Source organism: Fundulus heteroclitus, chromosome 6 (assembly GCF_011125445.2).
Source record: "Fundulus heteroclitus isolate FHET01 chromosome 6, MU-UCD_Fhet_4.1, whole genome shotgun sequence".
NCBI lineage: Eukaryota > Metazoa > Chordata > Actinopteri > Cyprinodontiformes > Fundulidae > Fundulus > Fundulus heteroclitus.
The window spans coordinates 19,937,211-19,965,169 of record NC_046366.1 but is presented as its reverse complement, the minus strand read 5'-3'; the positions used below and the strand labels follow the sequence as shown (position 1 = coordinate 19,965,169).

The 27,959-nt window shown below is 40.3% G+C and overlaps 1 protein-coding gene across 3 annotated transcripts; it reads left to right on the top strand.

Annotated features, from left to right (window-relative positions):
- On the top strand, positions 1–27,959 carry pcmtd1 (protein-L-isoaspartate (D-aspartate) O-methyltransferase domain containing 1). Of its 3 annotated transcripts, none has more exons than XM_012876219.3 (6): positions 1–199; positions 9,150–9,631; positions 10,781–10,883; positions 13,567–13,738; positions 24,556–24,679; positions 25,011–27,959. In XM_012876219.3, the coding sequence occupies exons 2-6, from the start codon at positions 9,325–9,327 to the stop codon at positions 25,394–25,396; spliced, it is 1,092 nt and encodes a 363-aa protein (XP_012731673.1). In that variant the 5' UTR covers positions 1–199; positions 9,150–9,324; the 3' UTR covers positions 25,397–27,959. The 3 variants fall into 3 exon arrangements, with proteins under 3 accessions (XP_012731673.1, XP_012731664.1, XP_021179028.1); XM_012876210.3 differs by having other exon boundaries at positions 1–222; XM_021323353.2 differs by lacking the exon at positions 1–199 and adding an exon at positions 251–532.

Genomic DNA, 27,959 nt, shown 5'->3' with positions numbered 1-27,959 from the left:
GTTTACATTTTCGCTCAGCTGTTTCTTTCTTCCTCCTCTCCTGCACAGCGTCCCGCCGCCGTCACCACTCTCCTTTTTCCCCCAGCCAAAGTTAGGCGAGAAAAGCCGCACTTAGTCCCAGGAAGAGGCCGTTCAGTCGCGTGAAAGTGGCTCTCACCTACCGTCGCATTGCACGGGCGCGTTCGCTTGCAAGGAGCGTGTGAGTAAATGCGACACGACATTGTGAGTATTGTGTGTGTGTGTGTTGTTTTCCTTGTGGCTAAGTTCCGTGTGTTTGCGAGCTAATCGGGTCTGCCGTCTCTGCGCTTCGGCCGTAACCGTGGCGGCTGGTGACGGGGACTGTCAGAGCCGCGTTGTGTTTCTGCTGGGGCCGTGCGTGGAGGCGACGGATAAAGAGGCGAGCTTACCTAACCTGCTTTGTCTCTTGTTTTGATGATGGCGTACTCGGGGCCCACCGGAACCCGGCCGTAGCCAGCCCCACTCCCACCAGCTGTTTTTTCCACACACTTTGTGGGAGAACCAGACCCCCGAGGTAAAGCTCGTCTGGCCCGTGAAACTCAAATGTTTTATTGTAATTAAAGGGGCACTTTTGTTTCTGTCACAAACGTTGACATGATACGGAAGAGGGTCCAGGAAATTATTTTTTTTTTTTTTTTTGTGTGGGGGGGGCTTTTTTTTTTTTACATTCTGCGTGGGGTTTTGTGAACATAGACGCGAATGTGTTATCTGTTTTTAGCAAACCGGTTTGGCGAGGTGCACGCACATGCACAGCTCAAGATTGGGGTTAATCGCCACTGCAGAAAGCTGGCCAGCAACTGCGTTTTCAGCTCGACAAGTGGGAACAAAAAGCCGCATGAACGCTCGGCCGCTGCACACAGACGCCCCCCGTCTGCTTCCGACGGCGGCTCGGCTGGCCGTGGGGTTTGGTCGTGGCCGGGCAGGGATGCGGGTTAAGGAAGGATCGTGTCTTTTAAAGGGCTGGAAAACATTTCATGAAAACGGTGTTGTTGTTTTGCTCCGTCGTCACACGCAGCGAGAGCGGCGTGTTCGGGCCGCTGATTGGCCGAGGAGCCGCTTGTCTGTGTGGCAACGGCGTCACGTGACGTGGCGGAGCGCTGATTGGCTGCCTCGGGTGTCAGTTGATGGGAGTTCAGGAACATCTGTGGGCCCCAGCGCATGGACTATCTTTTCTCGCGGGGTTTCCTTCTTTGATGTCACAAAAATAACATAAGTCTGAGATAGTTTTGATATGACTTAGATGTCGCATAATTATGAGATTATCCTAAGATCTTATAGTTGAGAGAGAATCTGGTTCCCCTATTAGATCAAACTCTGGACTCTGGCTACTCCAAACTTTTTATATTCTTTATATTAGTAGAAACATGTTGAGTAAATTAAACGAGTACTTAAAAACTAAATCTGCTAGTGGTATGAATAATTTTGGTCTTAAAGAGGACATATCATGCAAAAACCACTGTTTTGTTTTAGACCTTAAGTACATTTTGGTGTTAGTTGGAGTCTCTAGGAGTGCAGAGCGGTTGAATGTAGTCTGTCCAGGTGCTGCGCAGATATATTTATATTGTTTTTTGGGGTCATATGTTTCAAGCCGTTCAGTTTTCTATTACTGTTTTCGAACAGTTACCTCACAATATTTGCTGCGGAACTGCTAAATAAGGACATTGACTCCCGGCTCACCAGTTTTGCGAATCTGCCACTTTTATTTCTTGAAATGATTTTTGTAGTCCAAACAGAATGATGCTGAAGCTACAAGTGGATAACTCAAAATGTTTGGTAGTTCATTACACTGTCCCCCAGAGTACTACAAAAATGGCTGATGGGGTGGAGAGGAACTCTATGACCTGGAAGGAGGAATTACTGGCCTTAGATTTAAAGAGACAGCACCAAAACAAGTTGCTCTCAAACGCAAAAAAGAAAAAAAAGGAGAATTTGTGGGTAAATTATCAAGTATTTCAGACTTAATCAATGCAGTTCCACAACTGCAATGTTTCAGATACAATCTTTGCATATAACTGAAATACATACATACATACAACTGAATAATGTCAATGTGAAAAGGAGGGACTGCAAAGCAAATGTCCCTTTTAACTGTACTTAAGTAATAGAAATGGCATATGTCCTGTCAGCAGCATATTGCTTTATAATTTTGGTAGATGAGCCACTCTAATAATTATAAAATAAGCCCAGTTTACGCAATCATAGTCAAACTTTTATCAAAGAAACCAGGTATCACTGGAAACAGCAGGAAAATAACAGATACGGACAACATGTGTAAAAGTGTAGTATTTAAATAGGATGTTTTTTCTTTTTACCTTGCAAATTTGTATTGTGTGGCCTTTTTATAATTGTCAGAGTAGTGTATTTCAGTTGAGTTTTTTTAGTGTCTGGACTTTGCATCACAGAGCCTGGCCTGTGCTTGTTGTCAAAGGAAGAAGTCGAGGTTGGGTAAATTGTTCCAGCAGACAGTTATGTAAACTGCTCCAACAGGTTATGTTGATGTTATTGAATATGTTGGCAATGTTGCTAATTTGCTGATGGCCTCTAAACTATTGGTTCACTTCTTGTGATCACTTCGGTTTGCCTGGGTTTGCCTGGTTAGATTGACCTTTTCTGCTTTGCACTGAAAACACACTCACATACACATATACACAGCTGCCAATCATAGGCTGTTCCTGTAGTTTACTGTGCTGACCAGATTCAATTTCTGCAACTTTTGATTCTTTTATTTATTTATTTGTTTTTGCCCCCTCATCCTTTTCTAATTGTTGTTCTGTTTCCTTATAGCTTCAGAGCAGTTCTCTATGTAAATTGCTCCATCTAAAAAATGCTGATTGAATAGAATAGCCATGCTTTTTAACCACTCAAACTGAAATCTGTGACTGCAGTCCATATGTAAATTAACAAAATAGTTGGTAGCCGATACATTTTAAACAAAATAACAATAATCTTTGTTGTCGTTGCAACATGCATTCCAATGAAATCTGTCCTGAGCATCTAAGCCATCCCTTGGGGAGCAGCGGGCTGCCACTCTACGGCACATGGGGTGCATTCTGGGGCTCAGGTTGTTGCTCAGGGACCCAGAGTGGCAGTCTGTGGGAGTGGAACCAGGAACCTTGCAGCCTCTCCAGGACGAAAGCGCCCTGCTCTCTAACCATTAGGCCACCACTCCCCAATAGTTTCTCTCGCTCGTGCATTTCAGGGCATGAAACCTAATTTTTGTCTTTTTTTTGGGACATTTGCATAAAGGAATAGGGAGATGTTGACAACTGAAATAAATTTTGATTGCTCATTAGAGTTCTTTTTTTATTTATTTTTTTTGCCAGTGGGGGGTGTTAGTGACACAAGCAGCAGTGTTTATCCACTGCAGAGCACTGAAATGATTTAGTCTGAAGATGGTGCTAAAGCTAAACTCATTATGGTAAACATTTCATAGCCTCTCATATGGAAATGAAGGCGTATAGCAAGCAGGCTGCTTAAGAGTCCTTTACTGCTTGAACAGGGCAGTAAAGGACCCCCCCCCTCCCAAAAAAAAAAAAGAAGGACTGATTAGTTGCTGTTATTGACGTGGGACATTTATGTTAACCAGTTTGCTGGCTGTGTAAAAATTGAGCATTAAATTTGTACACGCATGTTGCTGTTACCACATAGATTTTTCTCCTCAGACTCGCTGGTAAGCCATTGACACAGTAACGACCGCCCTGCTTGACACTTATTCTGGTTGGGACCATAAATTTGCTCCCTGTAGAATATGGACAGGGAGATTATGCTTTAAAAAAACGTTTATCCTCCGATTGACCCTGCGGGGCATGTCCAAGTGTGATCCCGGTCTCAGAGCGTTCCACTTTTCAAGACATGTTAGTTTTCAGAAGTCATTAAGTGGCAGGGTAAAGGCTATAGCCTAAGAGTGTTAATCCCCCAAATGATTACAGTGCTCCGTAGAACTGTTGTGTTTTAGTTTAGGTGATTATTATTATTATTTTTAATATTTAACAGGGATAATTAGGGTTTCATATACTGCCTCTTATTGCATAATAAAACATCTTAGTTGTGGGAAAGTTTGATCTAGTGGCTAAAAAAACCAAACGTCAGAAAGCAGAACTGCAAACTCCTTTCCCCATAGTTCTAAATTAATAATATGGCTAAGGTTGATTTTAACATTAGTAACAATCACACGGCCTCCTTTTGTTGTGAATATTATGTAAAACTACAACTTTAATCCTCTAAAAGTCTGGTTAAAAAATCCTGATCACATTTGCCTTCATGATCATTTAGAAATATAGTTGCAAAACATTTAGCAGCAATATGTGCCCAGAGCACAAATAAGCCCACAATCCCCTGACAAAAGTATGCGAAAGCCCTGTTTTTGCCAATTGTTCAGCCAGTTGTTTTACTTTGTGGCAAAGAAAAAAAAGATAAATACTTTGTGGCATTGAGAAACATACTAAAGGAATCAAAAGAAATATTGTTGACTTTAGAGGGAAAAAATTATGCAATCACTCAATCCTTAGGAAAAACTGTGGAATTATGAACTGAAATAAGCACAATTAATCGTTTTATTTGTTGTTGTTGTTGCTGCACCCTTTCTGGTTTTTATGCCTGAAGTCTTTACCTTATGATCTTCATTAATAAAAAAAAAAAAACGATAATATTTTGTCTCAATCGATTTCAAGCATCCTCATCTAGTAGGTGAAATATCAGTTTTGCATCCTGCAACCTTTGTTGTGCACATTTTAAATTGAAATGAATTGAGATTCAGACTGCTCTTCTTTGAAACGCTGCAAGAACTAACTTGTCTCACTCTTTGCCACAGCCTTAAATAGTAAAAATATTGTAAAATATTGTGATAAATTGACTTTTTTCTCACTCCTCTCTTTCCCATCTATCATGATGGTGCTTCCAACTCTCTGTGAAGTTTCAACTTCATCTCTTCTTTCACCTTTGTTCGGTCTGGGCTTCTATTTCATTGGGATTTCATCCAACAGGTTGAAAAAAAAGTACTTGCACATAAACCACGAATTCCTGGCGCTCAAAATGTTATAGCTTGTAAATATTGCATTGCAAACATGAATCTGCAATATGTACCAAGATAACAGCTTTATTTAGTGGTATATTTTACAGCCCTAGTTTGCAATTGTGCGATACACAATGTGTAGGCTATGGTTTTGTAACATAACTTAACATCTTCACGCTGTCTGGTGTATTACTTGGTCTTTAGGAGGTCATTTATTCCCTAATGTCCTCTGTAATACCTCTACTGAAGGCAATTGGTGGTGGATTGTACTGCGGTGTTATGAATTACATGTGCGTGCCACACTTTTCAGATTTATGGAAAACCAAGTAATTTAATGGAAATGCGGTGCCCATCTCTAGTGGTCATTGGGTGAGAGGCAGGGAACCAACCGGACAGGTCGGCAGTCCATCAATGGGTTGGGTCTATTATATTAAATCCTAATACAATGCTTAAAGTTGGTGAAAAACATCAAGGGAATGTTGATCTTTGCAAGCAGTTGTACCTCCTAAAGTGGTCACAGATTGTAAGCTAGTCATTGTTAACTGTAGCTTGGGCCTGCACCCGGTTTTGTTAATCTAGCCTCAGAATAAAAAAATATGACCGGGATTAATTCCTACCATATAATTCGTATCAGAAGAAAAATGCTCTGGTCATTAAACCCAGATGCACGGACAAGGTTATAATTTAATGCATTCTTAAAACATGGCCTTTTCAATTTATCTTCACACTCTAACAGCAGTGTGCTTCCAGTGTGCTGCCCAGACAGGCTTGTGGTATTTGGTTACTGCAGGAGAGCTGTTGACAGAAGATCTGTTACACGTTTCTTCATTCTGTTTGGTTACGGATCACATAAGCCAATCAGGACCTCAGATGGCACTCTCACTGTCTCGGTACACAACCAAGATATCATCTGTTTTTTTTGTTTTGTTTATTTTTTTTAGAGGCAGACTTGATTTGTGTTTTTAAACTAGCCACACTGCTGCTGCAAATGTGTAGTTTCACAATTAGCGTTAAGGTGCTGGTAATGACCCCCGTTTCAACGTGCCTGTGGATTATCAGAGGTAAGGCTGCAACAGCGCTGGAAAGCATTTTTGCTTGAATACCTCGCGTGACCCAATTTCTGGTGTTTTCTTCCAGTGGCAGCAGAGGGAAAATGGGATGAAAAATGCTCTCCTGTATGTCCAACGATGGAGGGAGAGAATCAATGATTCTTTTTTTTTGCCTGCGAGAAAGAGCCAAAGGAAAATTACCTTACCGGGCCTCGCACTACAAAGTCACCTCGGATTTTAATCTTTATTAGCTGAGTCAGATGTGAAGATGCTGAGGAGGCAGAGAATGAATTCAAATCTTGTCTGCCTGAACTGCATCACAAGCCGTATGTGTTCATTTAAAAAAAAAAAAGCTCGTACCTGTAAGGATTTGTTTCTCTTAAAAGGGGAAAAAAAATATATATATTTTTTTAATGTCTTGACAAATTCTCAGTTTTTTATGTCCCCTATGATATCAGCTCCCACATACATAATATTTGGATTTTTTTCTTTCTTTTTTTTAAAGCCCAAAACCTTTTAGAACCACATGGGACATTAAAAACAGCAAATCAGAGCACAAAGCCCAAAAAGTACACTTAAAAAAAAAAAAGAACCAATGTTCAGAAAGTGTTCCCAATCTGAAGCCAACCATGTCAACTCTGAGTCATTCTGCAGACATGATCTGCCCTGAGCAAAAGCTGAACAAACCTTTTTCACACCTGAATATCTGACAGGTTGCATCAAATAAAAGCACAGCTTGACTGAAAATGAGAAATATCCCGCACACTTTCCACTTTAGGCCCTATTCCTGAATATTAATGAAAATGGGTTTTCGTTTCCTGACTCCCAACTGCATTTCTTTTTACATTTTGTGAAGAGTAGGAAAATAGAAATTGAGCAAATGAATAAATTGGAATAAAAGCAAGAAATATTCAGATCCTCCTTGGTGTAAAATTTCAGGGGGGAAAAAAACAGATCCCTATAAGAGAGGTCTCATGTTATAAAAAAAAGATTTAAAAAAAAAATCAGGTTTCTAGAAGAAAATATTTTCTTTTTCACAAATATGAAATAAATTTTAAACTCTAAAACTCCATTTCAGGTCAGTTTTACATCCCTCATTATTGGCATGAATCTGAGCTCTTAATAATTTATCTTGATGGGCATCATTAACCCACAGCTGCTATGAAAATAGGAATTACATTCATATCTTATATGTATTGAGGATTTCCTCAGATCTACAATCAATATAGTAGTTAATCTATGTTCTTGAAACCTTCTAATATTCCCTTAGCTTAGGTATGCCCTTAGCTAGCAAGCTTGCAGAGAAACCACCTGCTTTTTATAATCGCCGACAAGCTTTTGGCATTATTCTGGCTGAATATTCAACCAGTCTTCTTGGTAGAGTTGGTAGATCTAAGCCAGTGTTGCTTGTATGTGACGTGTTAAAACACACAATGGTGTCCAAGTCTAATGTAGCATTTGATCTGATGTGAAGTTGAAGAATTTGTTGATACGCCTTCATCTTGATTTTTTTTATCCACTTTGTGCAGTGCGCTAGCACCACCGGACGCTAAGCAGACCCCCAGCATGATGCTGCCACCACCATGCTTGACAGTTGGTCTGAAAGCCTCATCGTTATTGGTCCAAAAATACTTGTTATTGAGGTCAAATAGCTCATTCCTTGTCTGCTCTGACCGTAAACCAACCGTAGCCCCCAAGGACCGTATCTGGTGCCCACAAGCCTGTTCAAAAAAATAGCACAACCCTTCAGTGAGCTGCATCTACATTTTATTATATTTAGTTGCTCTACTTGTTCAATCATACTTGTATTGACATCGATTTAAAATGATAAATGCATTAAAAACATGTTTTATATAACGTAAAGTTAAGGTGAGTGCTGACTCTTAGTACAAAGGTCAGTACAGGTAGCCCTTCATATGACACAGTTCCAGTGAAGTAGCTCTCAACTTCTAAAAGGTTGGTGACCCCTGCTGTAGAGCATATGTGGCGTGTTCATGTGAGCAGATGTGGTTTTCAGCAGATTAATGGTGTCAGTTTTTAAGCAGAGGGCTTCTTTCTTGGTTCATTTACCACAAGTCAATGTCTAAGTTAAGCTTGCCTAAACTGTGGACAGAGGCACTGGTGTTCCAGCGCTTTGTGAATTATGAGTTGAGCCTTGCTGATTTATTCTGGGCTGTTCTTGAAAATCTGAACAATTTTCCTTAAACCTAAGAAAGACAGTTTGTCCAAGTTTCAACCATAAGAACCACAGTGGGTGTTCAAATAAAGATCAGAACCAAACTTTCTGGAAAAACCTCTGAACGATGCTCAAGAAGCATTCCAGGTCGCCCAGCAAAAACATCTAGTGATCCTTAAGGCAATAGTGGTCCAATATCCATCAATGATGCCAGGATCTTGCCTTTGTCTATAGAAAGTGTAATTTCTCAGCAATTTACCAAGACACATTTAACATACGAAAAAAAATATTATAAATGGAATTCTTGTTTTTAAAGATTGATGCAGTTGTATGTTTTATAATAATTCCACCCTGGGAAAAAAAAAATGTATCTACTAAATCACAAAAAGCCCCACATTTAATTCATGCCAATGACGAGGGTATGAAAACTTCCCGACCTGAAATGAGCAGTGGTAATTGAATGTTGTTCTTTAGATACTCAGTGGTGTATGAAACAGTTTTCAGTTTTCTCTTTTTTTTTTTTCCCAACAACAGATACTTTGCCTCGGGACTGCGGAATATGCAGAGGTTATAAATTACATTAATGATGCTTTTGTTTCATTCCTGTAAGCCGCATCAGCAGGTCAGCATGTATTATGAAGTGGCCCTTGAAATCAAATTGAATGGAAACCTAATCAAAGTTATTAATTGCGGCTGTGCACTTCTCGCTGTGACGCGTGAGGGTCTGGGGGGGAATTCATCAGCTGGCTTCTTTCAATTGTTAATTTTTCATCATCACACGGTCTCAGCTGCGGTTTAAAATCTGCATCTTAGAAGACGCAATGTTTCCCTGCAGGAATTTTGAAATAACACAGCTCTGATGTGTTTTTCCTTCTTTTTTTTGTCCTTCTCTCAGGTCACTTGCCGCTCGGACATGAGCGCCGTCTGAAGTGACGCTCGACGACTCGCGTTGGCAGGATCCCCTCAGCCAGCGTAGATCTCCATGCCGCTGTAAGGAGGACTCACTCAACCTGCGTACAAGTTCGGCATCTCTGTGTCACTTCTTTTTTTTTTTTTTTTTTTTTTTTGCCATGGGGGGAGCTGTGAGCGCCGGGGAGGACAACGATGACCTCATCGATAACCTGAAGGAGGCTCAGTACATCCGCACAGAGAAGGTGGAGCAGGCCTTCCGGGCCATAGACCGGGGCGACTACTACCTGGACGGCTACCGGGACAGTGCCTACAAAGACTTGGCGTGGAAGCACGGAAACATTCACCTGTCTGCTCCGTGTATATACTCTGAAGTCATGGAGGCACTCAAACTCCAGCCAGGAATTTCTTTCCTTAATCTGGGCAGCGGAACGGGCTACCTGAGCACAATGGTTGGCCTCATTATAGGTATTCCACGTGTTTATTTTCTCTCTGAGCGATTGCTTCAAATGTGGGTCTCTCAGATTCTCTACGGGTTCATCTCAGTAGATTCATGAAAAGTTAATTTATTTCAGTAATTTATTCAAAAAGTGAAGTGTGGATATTATATAGATTAATTACACACTATTCATAATGTGGGCTACAAGTTTGAAATCCACTTTTGTTGAGCCATTTCTGAGCCAGAGACCACGTCAAAAGTGTCCTGGGCTGAGAAAAAAAAGGACTGGACTGGTTTAAAGTCCCTTTTCAATACAGAGTGAATTTAGCATTTCATTTGGAAATTAGGGTTCCAGAGTCTGAAGAAAAGGTGCCGAAGTATAGAATCCATGATGGTTGAAATTCAGTGTTAAGTTGCTTGAGGACCAGTGTAAAGTTTCCACTATCGGAGAAGATTTGGGGAGCTTTGTCATCTACGGGTGTTCATCCATCGTGTTTTATGAAGTTTGAATTCAGTGCAGCCATCTAATGTTTTAGAGTACTTTTATGCTCTCTTCTTATGATAAGCTCTATGTAGAAAGTGATTATTTTTTTTCCTGCAACATTTCCTAAACTAATAATAAATGGTTTAATGAGTATAGGATCACTGTGATTTCCTTAACACCTCAGCAGAGCCACAGGTTGACTGGCTCCTTGCTACACTGCACTTATGCAGTAATCAATGCAAAAGAAACACTGACTAAGTATTAAATGCATATACTTTACAGTGTAAGAAGATCGTTTTCAGCAGTCTAGTACATTTCTGCACTAAAATCCCCTTTTAATGGTATTATGTAATATTCTTCTGAGAAATTGAATTGCTGATTAATTTACTGAAATAAATTAACTATTTTATGATATTTGAATTTGCTAAGGCACTACTGTGTGCAATCTAGCTAATTCAGCCATTTGTTTTATTGAACAGAAAACTCCCAAATCTCAATTTGAATTACGAGATGCTGGAACATTTCATGTTTGAGGACCGGAAATTAGTAAATGCTTTGTTATTGCTCTCAATAAGTGACCTTTGTGATATAAAGAGCAGGCAGTTTTTTTTTGGAAACGTAATACCAGGGCGTGTTTGAGATTAAGGTATTGTTCCTGTGTTTCTTTTTTCCCCCTTTGTGTTTCTGTTTTTAGGGCCTTATGGTGTGAACCATGGAGTTGAGCTCCACAAGGATGTGGTTGAGTATGCCAGACAGAAACTTGATGAATTCATTAAGAATAGTGACAGTTTTGATAAGTGAGTAAATGCCTTCAGAATATTCCTGTTTTGTGAAATGTTTGTCAGATGCACACTGTAAAAGAGGCCGTTCTTTGCTACACTGTAATCCTTTCTGAATTACTGACGGTTGCCTAGCAAACTGTTTCAGCCAAGGAGCTGCCCAGAACAAAACCACCCACGTAAATACTCTTAAAACAGATCACTGTCGGCGTGGACAAATTAAACACAAATGAATGTTAATAAATGGCTGTGGCTCAGGAGATGGAGAGGTTGTTCCTCAGCTGGAGGGCTGCTGGTTTGCTTTACAGATGGTTGCAGTTGGTTCCAAAGCCAATTCTGCAAACTAAAGTCAGAATGAAAACCATTTAGCTGCCCAAACTGTTTCTCATTTGAAAGGTGTGTTTGATACAAGCATATATATAGCTATGGCTGCTTTTTCTTATTGTGAGTTCTGCTATGAGGCATTATTCAAGTACAAACAGTCCATCAGACAGTGTCAGTCATTTTGTAAAATAGTCTAACCTACTCCAGTTCAGCAGAACAACAAAGCAGCCTCCTTTTGGGCACAGTGCAGTACTTTTCCTCCATGCACATACGTGCGTGCAGTTACAGAGGGGATGCCAATCAACACATTTTTAAAATGATGAATTCAATTCAGTTTTCAGTTCAGTTTACTCACATACATACATTGCTCATTCACAACATGTCACTTCAAGGCACTTTACACAAAAAAACGGCAATCTAATCGAATCACACAGCCGAATTCGAAGTCAAGTACATGCTTTCCGATTGATCCATTGAAACTATGCAGTCAAGTTCATTTTCTAATTCAAATTTGGTTAAAAGTTTTTATGTCTGAGGAAACTCATCTGATTGCATTGAGTCATTGACTTGCAGCATTCTCTCCTCCTGGATGAGCTCGTAGCCACAGCGGATCGTCTCTTGCATTGTGTCGTTGACTTTGCAGCAATCCCTTACCCCGGGGTTCGACTGAAAGCGGAAGCGTCGTGGGAGTGCCAGGATGTGGCTGGGCCGCACTTTCTGCCATGCACCCTATTCCACCGGGGGTGATTCAGAACGCAGCGCCGCTGCTCGATTGGTCTCGGATCACACAAGGATTTCGTCATTGCGCGATAGTAGTGTACTTGCAAGCTTTAAATAGAACAACTAACCAGTGAAGTGGCTATTTGGCCAGTACTACCCGCGTCTTGCGTGCCAGCTTTTTATCTAATGTCTTTTATAAAAGGAATGCGTGGTATCATATAAAACTGTGTGATGGTGAGACGTCAATTTGATTTAGTACTGGTCATCTTGACTCAGTTCTGTTCAGGTATTTTTCCATTTCAACTGCGGACTACGCCCATGTGGATGCTGTAAACATAGCAAGCTGGCGCCAAGAGCCTGACACATAACGTTTTTCATCAGCATCCGAATACAAAAATCTGTACACATCCGTGTGGGACCACAGCAAAAATTTGGGAGCTTCCATTTTAGTTCAGTATCTAATTATATACCTATAGCTACTGTGGCTGTTGTTTTGTTGTTGTTGTTGTTTTTTATATGGCGGGTCTGATCCTTGTTTTGGAGCCGCTCTAGTTACAGTGACTCTACCACCTAGCAAATCAGCGACCGACAGTCTTCTGACGTCGCGTCTTTAGCAACGGCTATGTGAAACCTGCTACCAATGGAGAAGCAAATGAACCACACTGACTTGGTACTAATGAAAAAAAGGGCATACACACATTCATACAATACAGAGCTCAGCAGTCAACTTGGGGTTAAGCACCCCCCTCCCTTTTTTTTAAGATGACTACTCCACCCACTGAGCCACAGTGGGCTTTAATATTTCAAGTGTCATGCATTCACACTGCATGTCCATGTGGAAAGTGGGGGAAAGGTTCACTGGTGCTGGTGCCCCATTTGATGTAGATTTTGGTGACAAAGATGCTAAAACTCACAGACAGTAATAGGGCCATTGGGACCAGAAGTGAGGGCAAAAGTTGGTTTAATTGCAACAAATATTGTTATAAAGTATGTATTTCCCAAAAAAGATAAACAATGCTTCTTTACGTTTTTGTTTTGGTAATAAAAGACAAGATTGGAGAAGATTTTTTTGTGCCAGATGTGTTTTCACACATAATATCTTTCACTTAGGCCGATGCGTCGAATATAGGCTGCACAATGCAGGCATATCTTCAAGATTTATATTGCTATAAAGTTTGTGGTTCTTTATTCGGTAATAAATCTCACTTACTCTTCTTTTTTTTGTGGGATGGTTTAAAATGTCCCAGTCTCAGTCTTTCCTTTATTAGACATTTTTACTGACATCAAATTTCACAGTTTTTCCCTCACTCTGAGGTGTTTTTTTTTTTTTTTCTCTCTCTTTAGTGCCTGTTGTATGAAAGATAATGAACACGCACTGTGAAGTCCCCTGGCAATTGCCAGCTCTATTTGCAATTGGGCTTTGTCTGAATTTCAAGGGCCTTTGTCCATTACAAGTCTATTACAACTGATCCAGACACTTGCATTCGCACTCATGTATTGTTTAGAAAACTTCAGGGCTGCAGTGCATGTGTGAAAACACTTCTGTAGCCCTGCTTATTGCAGTCGCAGCTTCCAAACGCGGCAGTGAAGCTGACAGAATGACAAACACGTTTTTCCTCTGACTGTATTTGATATGTTGATTGTTTTTTTCTCACAGGTTTGAATTCTGTGAACCTGTCTTTGTCGTGGGGAATTGCCTCGAAATCTCAACAGACAGCCACCAATACGATCGCATTTATTGCGGCGCAGGAGTGCAGAAAGACCATGAAAATTACATGAAAGTGCTGCTCAAAATTGGAGGCATACTGGTGATGCCTATAGAGGATCAGGTAAGCGCTGCAAGCTATCGCGCTCGTACAGAATTGACACACGCGCGCACGCACACTGATTGCTATTCAAAATTCAAAACATAAGGGAAAACAAAGTAAAATAGCTCTGACCTGTAGGACTCATTACACAACTTTCTCATGCATTATTGAGCCGCAACTGCCCCTGGATTTAAACAGCTGTGCTCAGAGCGCACACAGGGCTGCATAAATGGAGCTTTATTTAAAAACAGAAGTTGTGTTCATGTTGACACACCGTGGGGCATATAGAAAGGTACGCCGTATGTTTTGGTATGTTGGTGGTAAGAAACCTTTGGGAGGTTGAAGGAACATTATCATGGTCGCAGGATAGCTCGGTCCTGGGTGCTGTGCCGACGAGCCTGGTAATGGGAGCTTATCTATGACGTATGACAGTGCGCACTAATGTGGTCTAGTCATCAAAGAATGAGAATTAGGTCTGCCCATGCTAGCTTTAGAACAAGGGTACAAGCTGAACATGCCAACGCCACCTGGCTGGCAGTTCTTACAGGAGTTTATTATTACGCTGTTGGCACCCTGGCTGCTTTTTCCATGGTGTGATGGCACTACTGGAGCTGCAAGCGAAAGGATCTCCTCGGGCACCCAAAAGAATCCAAACTTTCTGCAACAAAATAGCAAAAAAAATAAAAGAAATAAAAAATAAGAAATGAAAGTTCCTTCACCTAGATGGGTATGCACTGTGCTCCCAGTGGAACAGGGTACATCTACGTTGCCCTTACGGGCTGGTTGCCAGGAGACATAGGGCAGTTTTGAGATTTTCAGGCTGCAGGTCAAACACAAAATATGCTTGCCCCACTGTCAAAAAAACATACTGGCTCAACTTTACAATAGTCTCAGCACAGCTTATAAAAAATAACTTTAGTATTCAGAGACCCAGAGTGATAATTTAAAAACAAAAAAAAAAAAACATTATTTTGTGTCCACGATATATATATATATATATATATATATATATATATATAGATATAGATATATATAGATATATATAGAGATATATATATAGAGATATATATATATATATGGTATATATATGTATATATATATATATAGATATATATATATATATATATAGATCTATATATCTATATATATATATATAGATATATATATATCTAAGAGAGATATATGATATATATCTATTCTCTATATATATATATATTTGTCTAATTATAATATATATGTTCTCTGTCTATATCTCTATATCTATGTATATTTATCTCTTTATATCTATATGTCTGTGTCATATACTACTCTCTCATACTATTTTATATATACTCTCTATCCTCTCTATATCTATCTCTCATATATCTCTATCATCTCCACTAGGCTCACTGCCCGGCGTGGAGAAAGGTGTTACCAAGTGAAAGTAAGATAGTCGGAAATCCAACAAGGTACAGCGTGCTGAGGTCTAAAGCCCAAGTACAGGCATTCTGGGGCACTCCAGCTATGTCTTATGTCTTCATTTGATCTAAATGGGGCCTAAGCAGCTAGTTTCTGATAATCATGGCATGTCTTTGAAGCTGTATTTTTGTTCAGTGAAGTACATTTAAAGTTAGCTCTTTTTTGTCATTTAAGATGTTTACTGAACAGTTAAAAGCAGCAGAAGAGATACGTGAGGCTCTGAAAAGGAAATTATATTTTTTACAGAGATGTGCTCAGTAATACAGGCAAATGTAATCAGATCAGACGTACTTTGTGACGTGTATGATTTTCAATCAGAACACAAATATGAATATGCCTTTATTAGTTTGTCAGTCTGTAATTTGCCACAAGTATCAACACAATGAAATCTGTGATACGATAGTGTGGCGTGTTGCAGAAAATCAGGGTTTTTATATGTTTTTTTGTTTTGCCTCAATAATGCGTGGAACACTGTTGCTGTAAATATGTTTTTATCTTGTACTGTGGCTAAAAAAAAGAAGGGAAGATATGTTTTCAATTTCCATATAAAGCATAGAAAACAGAAAAGTATTTTTTATGCAGTGTTTAGACTATATATTACAAGAAAAATATTTTGTATGCGGTTAACATTTCTTAAGAGTTAAAATCAGCAATAATTTCAATTGGCAAATCAGAGATTTGCAAATTTCAGATGGCTGAATAGGCAATCAGTGCAATTTGAGCAGTTTAATCTGTATTTGAATTGTATTCCTTAAAGAAGCTAGACTGCAGTACAAAGAACCAAACGAGGTGTGCCCTTGGTAACCACTGACCATTGAGAAAGCAAGTACATATATTATAAACTCCAGGTCTTTGTTGGATCTAATCATTTAAGAGCATCACAGCTGCAAACAAAACAGGCCGTGTCCATGGTAATGCGAATCATTTTCAGAACACATTGTACTTTGTTCTAGCCTTTTATCAGCGACAAGCTGACATTTTTCTCCTCGCCTTCTTGTCCAGAGCTCTTTCTTTTCAAATTGCTCCTCAAAATGGGCAAATGTGAAACCTTCAAAGGATGGGGAAGAGAGAAAGTGTGCAGATCTCTGGGAGAGAACTGAAGGAAAGTCGTCCCAGGCGGTTTGCATCTTCATTTCTCTCTTCTGATTTGGTTATTTGTCATGATGAGGTATCACTTCTATGTATTTCATTATGAACTTCTTTTATTTTGCAGTTAAATATATGCTGGAGAGCATGAAACCCGTCTGAATCACCATCTAGCAGCTATTATTTAGCTGAAGCACTGATTCAGCAATGACATCTACAGTATGATGTGCTCATGCTGAAGGAAATATTTATTATTTAACCAAAATCGTGTTTCTTAGGTTTCACTGCGCTTTAATGAAGCCCTCATACTGCTAAGTGTCCTTTAGCAATGAATGGAAGAACTTTATAGACACCTGGCCTCAAGGGGTCAACTTTAATAGCTAATAAAGGCTATGTTGTTCCATTAGTGGCGGAGCCTGTAGCTTGAGTTCAGGAGGTGAATATGTGCACAAAGGAAGGAATGTGGTTTATGCTGTGCAGAAACCTCTATAGGTCGGTAAGTCTAATTTATTATAGCCGCACATATAAAGTAAACACTCATTATTATTATCAGGGTTAACGCCATAGCTCAGTCTAGATTAATAGTATATAGAACTGTCATCCTGTAGAATAGTCATTTGATATTATGAGCTGTCATATGAACTCTCTGTCATATATCTGCCACGTCCTGAGAGCTGTCCCACATATCAATCTAACACCATAAATGACAACATTAGTGATGTGATTCATCAGTCATTAATAAGCTAGAACTGCCGCAGAGCGATGCAACAGTTTCCTATTCTGTTTTCAATTAAGAGGTGAAGGATTTACTGGCAAAATTAACCTAAAATATACAGTGGCTTTAGGATTATAAATTTGAGCAGATTTTAGGCGATGGCAATTCTTCTTAGATAATTATAACTCTCAATTAATTTAGTTTTCTAACAATGGTTTAATTTTAGCAGAAGGAATTTCTGAACATTGATAGAAAAAGGAAAATCTATTTTTATGCCATGTGGAAAAATGAAGAAACGAAAAACTTTAGCTAAAAACGAGAGGTGAGGCAGCTCATGAGCATATTTTAGCTTTTGTTTCTGAGCAGAACATACCGGTGGGGAAGCTTTAATATACTGCTAACAGAAAAATTTTAAATACGTAGAGTAAATGTACATCATTCTACACACTTAATTCCTTGTTGATCCTTCACTGCAACAGTGTAATTTAGCTTTGGAAAAAATAATTTAATTGGGGAACTTTTATCCAGAATCCCACATAAATGTTACAAAATCACTAGTGCCACAGTTAGATGCCCTTCCAACAATTCCGACCAAAAGTAATGTAACTGAAAGATTTTATGATGTATCTTCAATTTCTGAGTTTGATCACAGGGTCGAGGAATGTCAGATGCATAATCAATATATTCCTGCTGTATGAAAATAACAATACACATAGAGAAGTTTATCTCTAAGCCACTCACCAAAATGGGAAAGACTAGAGAACATGCAACAAATGAGGCAGACATATGGTGATGTTCATAATCCTCTTTAATTTTAATTTTGACTCCACTTGGACCACCTTATTAATTTTTTCTTTTATTTTTACAAATGATATACTTTGGTTTATCTACTGTTTTGCGATGTAAATTTTAAAAAGTCGACTGTAATAGTAGAATCCTCTACGGCAGGAGTTTTCAAATTCATTGAATGTGAGCCTCCCCTTGGAATAGGTAACGATAACCACTTGTAGCCTTGACCGGTATTTGTTTTTGATCAGGGTGAGAGCAGAAAACCCACATTCACATTGGTAAGTGGAGGTGAAGGGGATCAGGACTCTCATGGCTTTGGCGGACACATGGGGAAACTCTCGACACTCAACCAGATTTGCGTAATCAGCATTTCCACCAGTCTTTCTTTTAAGTCCACATTTGAGCTGAGCTCAACAAGAGCCTCCTCCTCTTGAATGCTCAGTTCATCGCTGACTGTGGGTGGGAAAGAGAAGGGGTCTCTGACCCACTGGTTTCCCAGTGGCTCCTCTCCAAAATATTCTCCAAACTGATCACGCAGCCCGTTCAGATGCGTGCTGATGACCGGTTTCACAGAGTTGAGCGTCAGCGCTGTCTTATATTTCTTCGTGCATCCCCTGCAACTCTTTGGCGCTCCCCAGGGGAGGCGTGCCTCACCTATTGAAAACCACTGCTCTACGGGATTAATAAAGATGTTAGAATATAGCTGCTAAAAAGATTATCTAAATTTTCCTATATCTACCATAAGAACAGTAATTAAGGTTTAAGACTGTAACAAACTACGTCTCCAAAGCCTAGTAAGAGAACTGTTACGAAGTTTGCATAACAACTGTTATGCATCATCTACATGTCAACCTGTTATTTAGGTGTCATACCAGAGAAAAGTATTTCTGTCCTACCATTACAAACATTAACAGGTTTTAGAAACACTACTGGAACACACCTGGAATTGTGTGCTTAGCTTAGACGAGACTAAGAACCGGCACGTTCGCCACAAACTCTGTGGTACAACACCATGTGCCCAATACTTAGTGTGTTGGAGGTTTTGTTTTGCTGGTTTAACTTGTATAAATACTTTGAAATACCAGAACATTGGAAATCACAAGATATCTGGTGGCCTGAGTCCTCTGGTAAAAACAAGGCACCATTGGCCTATTGAGCTATATAATAACCCAAATCAGAAATGGCTCACCAGAAACACCACAGACAAAAAAAAAAAAATCTGGTTTCGTTTGATTAAAGTAGCTGGAAAAATTCAGGGTTGATTTTTTTTTTTTTTTTCTGGTGACATGCAGTACCTAACTTAGTAACATACAATGGCTTTCAAAACTTATTAGAAAAAACACCAGGAACAGGCCACCTAGCCGGGGGTTGATCGGGGCTAGGGCTGACGCCTCTATTCTCCCCGGGGGCACTTGGACCCTTGGATTTTGACTCCTGGTTTAGGTGTCTGATACACCAGCTGATAATGGGATGTGGGGATCTGATATGAAGGGGTGGGTTAGGCTGGGTGTGGCGGCGACTGGGGGAGTGGCCTCGCATCGGTGTGGGGCTGATTGGTATGGTGTGGCCATCGTGGCAGGGGTGTGCCGGGTGGGGGGCGTGATCAGCTTGGCTGGGCATCTCCGAGTTTGTGGGGTGGGCTTTGGTTGGCTGGCTCATTCAAATTGTCTTGGTGCCGTCTCTTGATAGATGGGTTCAGGGGTCGTCAATGCTGGGGTCAGGTTGGGGTTTGGGTTATCACTGGGTTGGCCAAGGTTAGGGCAGTGACCGGCTCTGGTCTCAGCTTGTGGCTTGAGTGGTCTGCTCTCCTCCACCCTGGTAAAGGGGATCACCTCCTGGGTCCGGGGGCTGGTCGCACCTCTGGAGTATCAGTACCTGGACCTGGGAGTATAGGATGTGTGTGTGGTGAGTGTAAGTGTGCACAGCGTCTATTATTGTGTATTATTAGAGAGTCTGCATGTGTGAGCATTAGGGTGAGAACGTATGAATGTGACTGCGTGGCTGTTTCTTTGTCAGGCTGGGTATTTCAGGTCCCCACTAAGTGTGGAGGCCAATCCCTGTCAGCTTCCCTACTGGTGGCTGGTGCTGGTATTGACCAGCTAGTGCGTTGATGGTTCTCGATGTCTGGGGCTGTTGGTCAGGTGTGTGCTGGTTCACTTCTGGCAGCTGCTTCATGGGGCATGGGACCCCCTGGCTCTACCGGGGCTCTGCTGGGTGGTGGTGTGCCCTTGGGTCTCGGGCCCATGGCTAGATCTGCTCTGGTGTAGCTGCCCCCTGGGCATCTGCACTGTGGCTGCTGGGGAATTTCCTGGGGCTCTCCTCTAGCGTTGCCAACTCGGCAGCTATAGAATACGGGACGGCTTCCGGATGAAAAAGCTGCAGTGGTCCTTCACTGCTTTGATGCGACTTCTTCATTTAGGTCTAGGAAAGTAAGGCCTGGATTGCCATCTGGTGTCTTTATATAAGAATTGCAGGCTGCAGTCAAATACGAGACAAACATTGTCAAACACGAGACACTTAAATATGTCTCAAAATATGGGACATCCAGGCTAAATGCAGGACAGTTGGTAACCCTACTCTCCTCTGCTCTTCTCTGGGATGGGGGAGGCAGCTATACCTGTGTTGGTCCTCCTTGGGCTCCTGGGCTCTGGGGGCCTTTTCGGTGGTCTGGGGTTCTGGTCTCCCTGGAGTCTGCCTCGGCATCCTGGGGGGGGGGGGGGATTCTTTGGCCCCTCACAACCACTACTGCATGTTGCTTAAGGGGAAACTTTACATATACAAGCACACTTTAACAAACACCCACAGGTGTTTATAGGTGCTTACAGACACAGATAATCCCTAAAGGAAACTTTCAATGTCACTAAATACATCTTGTATTAAACAATACTATATATATTTTTCAGTGATGTTTTCAAAGGCTTTGGTTGTTTGAACCTGTGATAATTTTTCTGTCGGTTTTGTTGTTCTTTATATCTTTCTTTCTGCAGGCATAGAAGCACACTGGATGTTATCTTGTATCCTCTTTTTCCTCTGCTCTATTTTTGTCACCTTTTCTCCCTTTTAACGTTTTGCTTCATCTTTTTTCTCCCCCTTCTTTTCCTCTTTCACCTTTCCGTTTCTGTGTCCATTGAATTTTAAATAATGGCAAAATAATATCTAACTAAGTTTTTAGCATAAGTATCAAGTTGAGCACTATAGTGAAAGCAGTAATGCTCCACTTGTGAAAGTAAATATGTTGGGCTCTCTTTGGCACTAAAAAAAAAGCTATTATTTTGCTACATTGCCAGATGGGACACATAAAAATACACCAGGATTATTCAGTTCAAAATGTTTACCACACCTAATTTTACGTTTAAGTTTTACAATTTAAATTGATAATAAATATGTTAGGGAAATGTGGGTAATAAAATGTACAACCAATTGGCTGCAGAACTTTAAACTGCTTTACATAAGGACATTGAACCACCTTTTGATTCAGTTTCTGGTGCCAGTCTTTTTTGACTTAGCGCTGTTTGCCCCCTCTGTCTTGTGAACGTTTTCCAGATCTATCATATTGTGAATCCACCTCGTGTCCCAGCCCTCTTAAGGTGACTTCACAAATCTTCTGTCAGAATAATTAACTTGTATTAAAGTTTTTGCTGTTGCAGTTGTTTTATGCTTGGACCCAGAGTGATGCTGAAAACATGGTTTGTTGCTGGTAGCAGAATGTTTTGGGTCATAAATGACAGAACTATAGGCCCATCTCAAACCTCCCCTTTATCAGTAAGATTTGTGAAAAAGCTGTGTTTTAACAATTAAATACCTTCTTAACAATGACCAGCCGCTTTGAGGTTTTCCAGTCAGGTTTCCGTGCTCACCACAGTATAGAGACCACCCTGATCAAGGTGTTTAATGACATCCATATAAATACGGACTGTGGAAGAACCACCGTGCTGGTTCTGTTGGACCTCAGTGCAGCATTTGATACTGTCGATCACTCCATTCTGTTAGAGCGCCTGGTGAACTGGGTCAGCCATTCTGGTACAGCACTCTACTGGTTTAAATCGTACTTAAAGGACAGGGACTTTTTTGTGTCAGTAGGTAACTTTACATCAGATATGACAAAAATCACATGTGGGGTTCCCCAAGGGTCCATCCTGGGTCCCCTCCTATTCATTTATCTACATGATCCCTTTAGCTCAGATCATAAAAAACATCAGGTACCATAACTATGCAGACGACACACAGCTCTACATCACCATATCACCAGGTGGTTATGAACACATTCAAGGGCTGAGAAAATGCTTAGAAGAAATCCATGCATGGATGTGCCAAAATTTTCTTCATTTGAATAAAAGCAAAACTGAAGTAGAGGATCGATCAAAAGTTAGTGCACAGGTTTAGTCGCTTCAGCTAGTAACCACTGATCAGGTTCAAAATCTGGGTGTACTGATGGACTCAGTCTGTACCTTAAAAAGCATCTGAACAAAATCACAAGGTCAGCCTTCTATCACCTGAAGAACATTTCCAGGATTAAAGGATTAATGTCTCAGTCTGATCTGGAAAAACTAATCCATGTGTTTATTTGTAGTCAAATTGATTACTCCAACAGTGTTTTCACAGGTGTATCTAAAAAGTGGGTCAGACAGCTGCAGTTGATCCAGAACGCTGCTGCCCACATCCTCACTAAGACTAAGAAAGTAGAGCACATCACCCCAGTTCTAAAGTCCTTACACTGGCTCCCTGTATCTCAAGAGAATAGACTTTAAAATTCTCCTGTTAGTCTATAAATCTCTGAATGGCTTAGCACCTAAATACATCACAGACTTATCAGTTTATCAACCCTCCAGACCACTAAGGTCTTCTGACTCAAATCTACTCTGCATACCCAGGACTAAACACGGAGAAGCACCATTTAATTATTATGCTCCACTTATCTGGAATTAACTCCCAGAAAACTGTAAAAATGCTGAAACCCTGATTTCCTTTAAACCAAGGTTAAAAACCTATTTGTTTAGAGTTGCCTTTAAAGTTTAACGTTGAAGTTTGTATTCCAACTTGTCTTATATATCTGACCTGCTGTTACTATTCCACTGCAATGTGCTTGCCTCTGCAACATTTTTCCTGTTTCTTTAATGCTTTCTTTTCTATGTTTTTTTTGTTGTTGTTTATGTACAGTACTTTGAATTGTCTTATTACTGAAAAGAGCTTTATAAATAAACCTGGCTTGGTATTTTGAACTATTCATAATTTCATTCACCATGAAAAAAGTCTTATTCCATTGGAAGAAAGGTAATCCCAGAGCATGATGCTGCCACCACCGCATTTCACTCTGGGTGTGATGTTATATTGCCGATGTGCTGAGATGTTTTAGAATCAAACTCACCTGTTGGAGACGTTTGGATTTCAAATGTAATCTTATCAGACCATTACACATTAAACAGAAATTGATGCAGCTCCTTCGCTGTTGTAGTCAGCCTATTAGCAGCCTGTAGATTTTTTTCCCCCTTCTCCTGACTGATCCTTTTGGCTACGTTCACACTGCAGCCTGAAGTGACCCAATTCCAATTTTTTTTTTTGCCCATATGCGACCTGGATCTGATCTTTTCATGACAGTCTGAACAACACAGATTGGATCTTTTCAAATGCGACCCAGGTCGCTTGGATATGTGGTCCTGAATCCCATACGTATCTGATCTTTTCAAATGCGACCTGTGTCTGTACGGCCAGGTCGCATTCATCCAGCCTACACGTCATTGATACTTGACAAACGTCACTAACGGTGGACCTGGCTATGCCAAAGAGGTTGACTATTGTGCGGTAACAAACACCTGTTGCAAGTCCATACAGCCCCACGGCAACGCGTTTACTCACTGCTATGGCCGCCGAAGATGTGTGTTTTTACGTGAGAGCGCTAAAGAAATCCACTGAGACACACATAAAGGTTTCCTTTGTCATTCGAAAATTATGAATGAAGTCCGTATCAGTAAAGCCGCTCACGTCGCTAAAATTTGGCAAACTTCCTTTTCGATCTTCTTAAAAAGATTGCGTTGGTTATGTGCTGGTTCCCGTTGGAGAATAACGTAAAGAACGCAAGATACGCTGCAGCATTACGATCCATGTTTACGCTTGCTACGTATGACGTCATCGCGTCCTCTACTGCGCATGCGGGACACTTAGGTGTATGAATTCAGTTCACACAGGAGATCACATACAAGTTGCATATATTTGGAAATGTCAACGGACACGCAAAAAAATCCGATTTCACAAAAAAATTGCAATTGAGCATCAAGGCCTGCAGTGTAAATTCTTCAGTGCACTGGGTTTGGCTAAAGGATCCAAACGTCAGAAAAGTCCGACTAGATCAACGGAACATTATTTCTGGTTACTCAGCGCCTCTGTAAAAGATAGGGGGTGCTTCAGCAAAGGACTAATTTAAGGGTGTGCATGTGTATTGCACCTTCATACGTTTGCTTTTCACTTTAATTGTGCAGGAAAAATGCTACAATATCGGTGGAAAAAGTTTTGTAATAATTTTTTAATTGCAGCATGTCCAATATCAGACCTTAAAGCTTAAAGGACCATTTCTGATTAGGTGCTATACCGAACACAACGATCATCTATTGCAGACTCATAAAATAATCTGACATTGGAGTACAGTTGTTGGCAAATATGGTCAAAAGGCAAATTTTTTCTGCACGGTGTAAGATTATATTGTGCTGCTTGAGCCTCTTTGAAGGTTTAGCTATAATCTAGTGTTTTCTTCAACAATAATTCCTGTTTTGTTTGTTTTTTTTGTCTGTTCATGCAGCTGACCCAGATAACCAGAACCGGTCAGAGCACGTGGGAGAGCAAAAACATCTTGGCCGTGTCCTTTGCCCCCTTGGTGCCGCAGAGCCGCGCAGAAGGAGAGAAGCCTGACACTGTCCAGCTGCGTGAGTTTCACTGTCTTGACAACAAAACAAAAAAAAACTTGCCTTGGAGTGGAAAACTGGTGTTTTTTTTGTTTTTTTTAGGCACAGAACACTGAAAATGATTGGAAGCGATGAGTTCTTGATCAGCGTGATATCGTACTTGTTTTGTCCTACAGATGTGCTTGCAGCTGCTGCATGAAGCCACTTAACTCTTCTCTTGAAACGCTGCAGCTCAGCTTCCTGTCGCATTTCTACTTGTTGGGGAAAACGTGGTGGTAGTAGTAGTAGTGGGAAATATTCTTTTTGTGACACGTTGGTCCTGACCCAGTGTGTCATCCCTCTCTGTCCTCAGCCCCGGTGACCGTCCGCAGCCTCCAGGACCTCTCTCGCGTTTACATTCGCCGCACTCTCAGAAACCTGGCCGGCCAGGACGGCCAGGGGAAGGGGACGGTGCAGCGGATTCCCCACAAACGCAAGCGGAGGCGCTGTCGGCGGCGGCGCATCAGCACCTACGTTTTCGTGGGCAATCAGCTCATACCCCAAATGGTGGAGAGCGAAGAGGAGGAACACGCTGAAGAGGAACAGAAGGAGGCGGCGGTAGGGGAGGAGGAGGAGGAGGAAAGAGACATTGGCGACATTGAAATCATCAAGCAAGTGAACGAGCTGAGAGAACAAATACTTGCTCTGCCTCTGCCTGAGTCGCTGAAAGCATATTTGCTGTATTACAGAGAGAAATGACTGATCCACTCGATTTCCATCTTTAATGAGTGCTCTGCCTGCTGAAATTCTGTTTTCTTCACCCCTTTTTCAGTTCAAATGTAGCATTATTACCACCTGATCTGAATGGCAACACTGTATTGGAGCGAGACGTCATAGGTAATATAGGATAATGCCGTTTTGATTTTCATGAGTGTTTTGGTTTCTTGACATTTTGGTTTTGATCTGTATATGAAAACGTGTAAAAAAAAAGTATCCTAAATGGACTTTTAGTTTCAGGAGACAGTTTTGAGATACAGATTTTATCAAATCAGAATGTCTGCAGATATGTGCAGATAAAAACTGTATAAATAATAATGATAAAAAAAAAATTAAGTTCTTACAGTTTGGTTTTAATACGATCACACAAAAGTGAAGACTTTACTGCACCTTTTTTAGAAGCTTTAACCTGCTGTTCCTATACGGGGATTTAATTATGCTGAAAGACGCTGAATAGGAAATGAGGCCACATCTTATCCCATTTCTCAGCTAAAGATTAGGAACTTCTAGCGTAATCAGGAATGGGGAAAGAAACAATAGTGGCTTGATGTATTTTATACTTTCCTGCTAACAAAAGATCACTGGAAAGATGAAATTGGTTCATATATATATTTTCTACAGGGCACATTTTAATGTGAAGTTTTCTAAAGCATGCATAAGTTCTTGTAGGTCCTCGCTGTGAACAGCTGACATGTTACTCGAGATGCAATTTAAATCATGCATCAGAGGTTTGACACGGCAAGGAAATGAGCTCCAGATGTTTATGGGTAGTTTCAGAGAGGAGGTGCGAGGAAGATGTTTAATTAATATTGATTATGTGATGTGTGTCTCGGGTGTTTCCGGCCACATCCTCTGACTGGTCGCTGGAGGTGATGTCCCAGGGGATCAAGTTTAGAAATATTTCTTTAAAAAAAATCCTAAGAATTTAAAGGGCATGTATCCTAAAATTATTATTATTTTTTTTTTCATTTTCAATTTTGTTAAGGATTGTAGCTCACACGAAATATATTAAATTCAATGACCAAGATATAAAAAAAAAATCACACAGAACAGTGAGCATGACTGTCAGTGCTGTGGATATTGTTATTTTGGGTCTAAATCATCAGATTTGCCCTATAAAAAAAGACTATTTTGTTTCATGGCCTTGAGACAAGTTGAATTCTGTACAGTAGTACTGATGTTTTTTTTATTATTATTATTCTTAGTTTCTTTTTTATGTTCTTAATCCAAAACCGTGCAAAATCTCAATTTCCAAGATTTTGATGCCTTTTGTATCCTTGACCATAGTTGTGTCCAACAAAGCACCTTGATCTGCAGCTATCAAATATAGAAAATATTAGAAAAAAAAAGCTACCAATGTTGTCTTTTTTCTGGACTCATTGTAATGTAAATTTGCCTTTAATTACAAGGCAAAGTACTTCCCTAGAAGCGGAGGCTTTTAGATGCCGCTGTACCCCCCCCCCCCCCCCCACCCAACAAAAACAAACTAATCTGTTAGGTCTTCTGTGAGCTACCTGGCACAGTAAGTTATCCCAACAAAGGTGATTTTTGTACAAAAAAAGAAAAACATTCCACATTGAAAAAAAGAACAGCACATCACTGATATTCATAGGTTTCCTTTGTGCTTCGCTGTTTCCCAGTTGGACAGTATTTCTATCTTTCTTTGAATGAATCTTTTAGTATCCAAAAAATCTGAGTTGAATGTTGTTAATATGAATTTTCTTCTATATAAAAGTGATATAAACAGTATATATTGTTCTCATAGGATTCTTCATCCAGTATAATTTGCAGTTGGCTCGTCGTAGCAACCCCCCCCCCTCTTTTTGCTGTACTGTATCCTCACACAGGGAACTCCACTGCTGTCTGTTACATAGGAAATATTAGCTCTTCATTTTGTTCCAATGTACTGATAAATATTTTGTTTTTAAAAATGGGCTTGATTACTCCATTTGTAGAGTTTTTTTTTTTTTTCTTGTGCGTGGAGAGGTGATTTATATTTTCACTAAGTTTATTTTAATCCGTTCTGTTTTAAATGTCCTTAACAAATGCTGTTTTTTTTGTTGTTGTTTTTTTTTAGGTTAGGAGCGTAGATGCTTATCTTCTAATTACCAAAAACAACCAAACAGACCCATTTAATTTGCGTAGCCTTCATTAAAATTCACATGATGTATCGGAGTCGCGCAACTGTTTATATACCATAACCTGAAATGTAATTGCTAATTAGTGAGCAACGCTGAATGCTGTGGACCTACAGCTGAGACTCTGAGGTCGGCCCTTGCACCAAAGTTAATGCGACGGATGTGATTATGTTTAATGTGGACGAGATTCGACTACTAAAACTGCTCCCAGTAAAACAATCCAGCTCATAACTTGCTCGGCACTCTTTATTTTAAGTTCATATTCTTTAGCCAAATCAGTCCAGTGCTTCTTTGTGGGGAACGATATGTTGATTATTATTATTTTCTTCTCAGTGTGTGCAGTTCATTTTGAAAATGTGTTGTTTCATTGTAACTGTGTGGCACAAAAATAAAAGGTCACAATCACA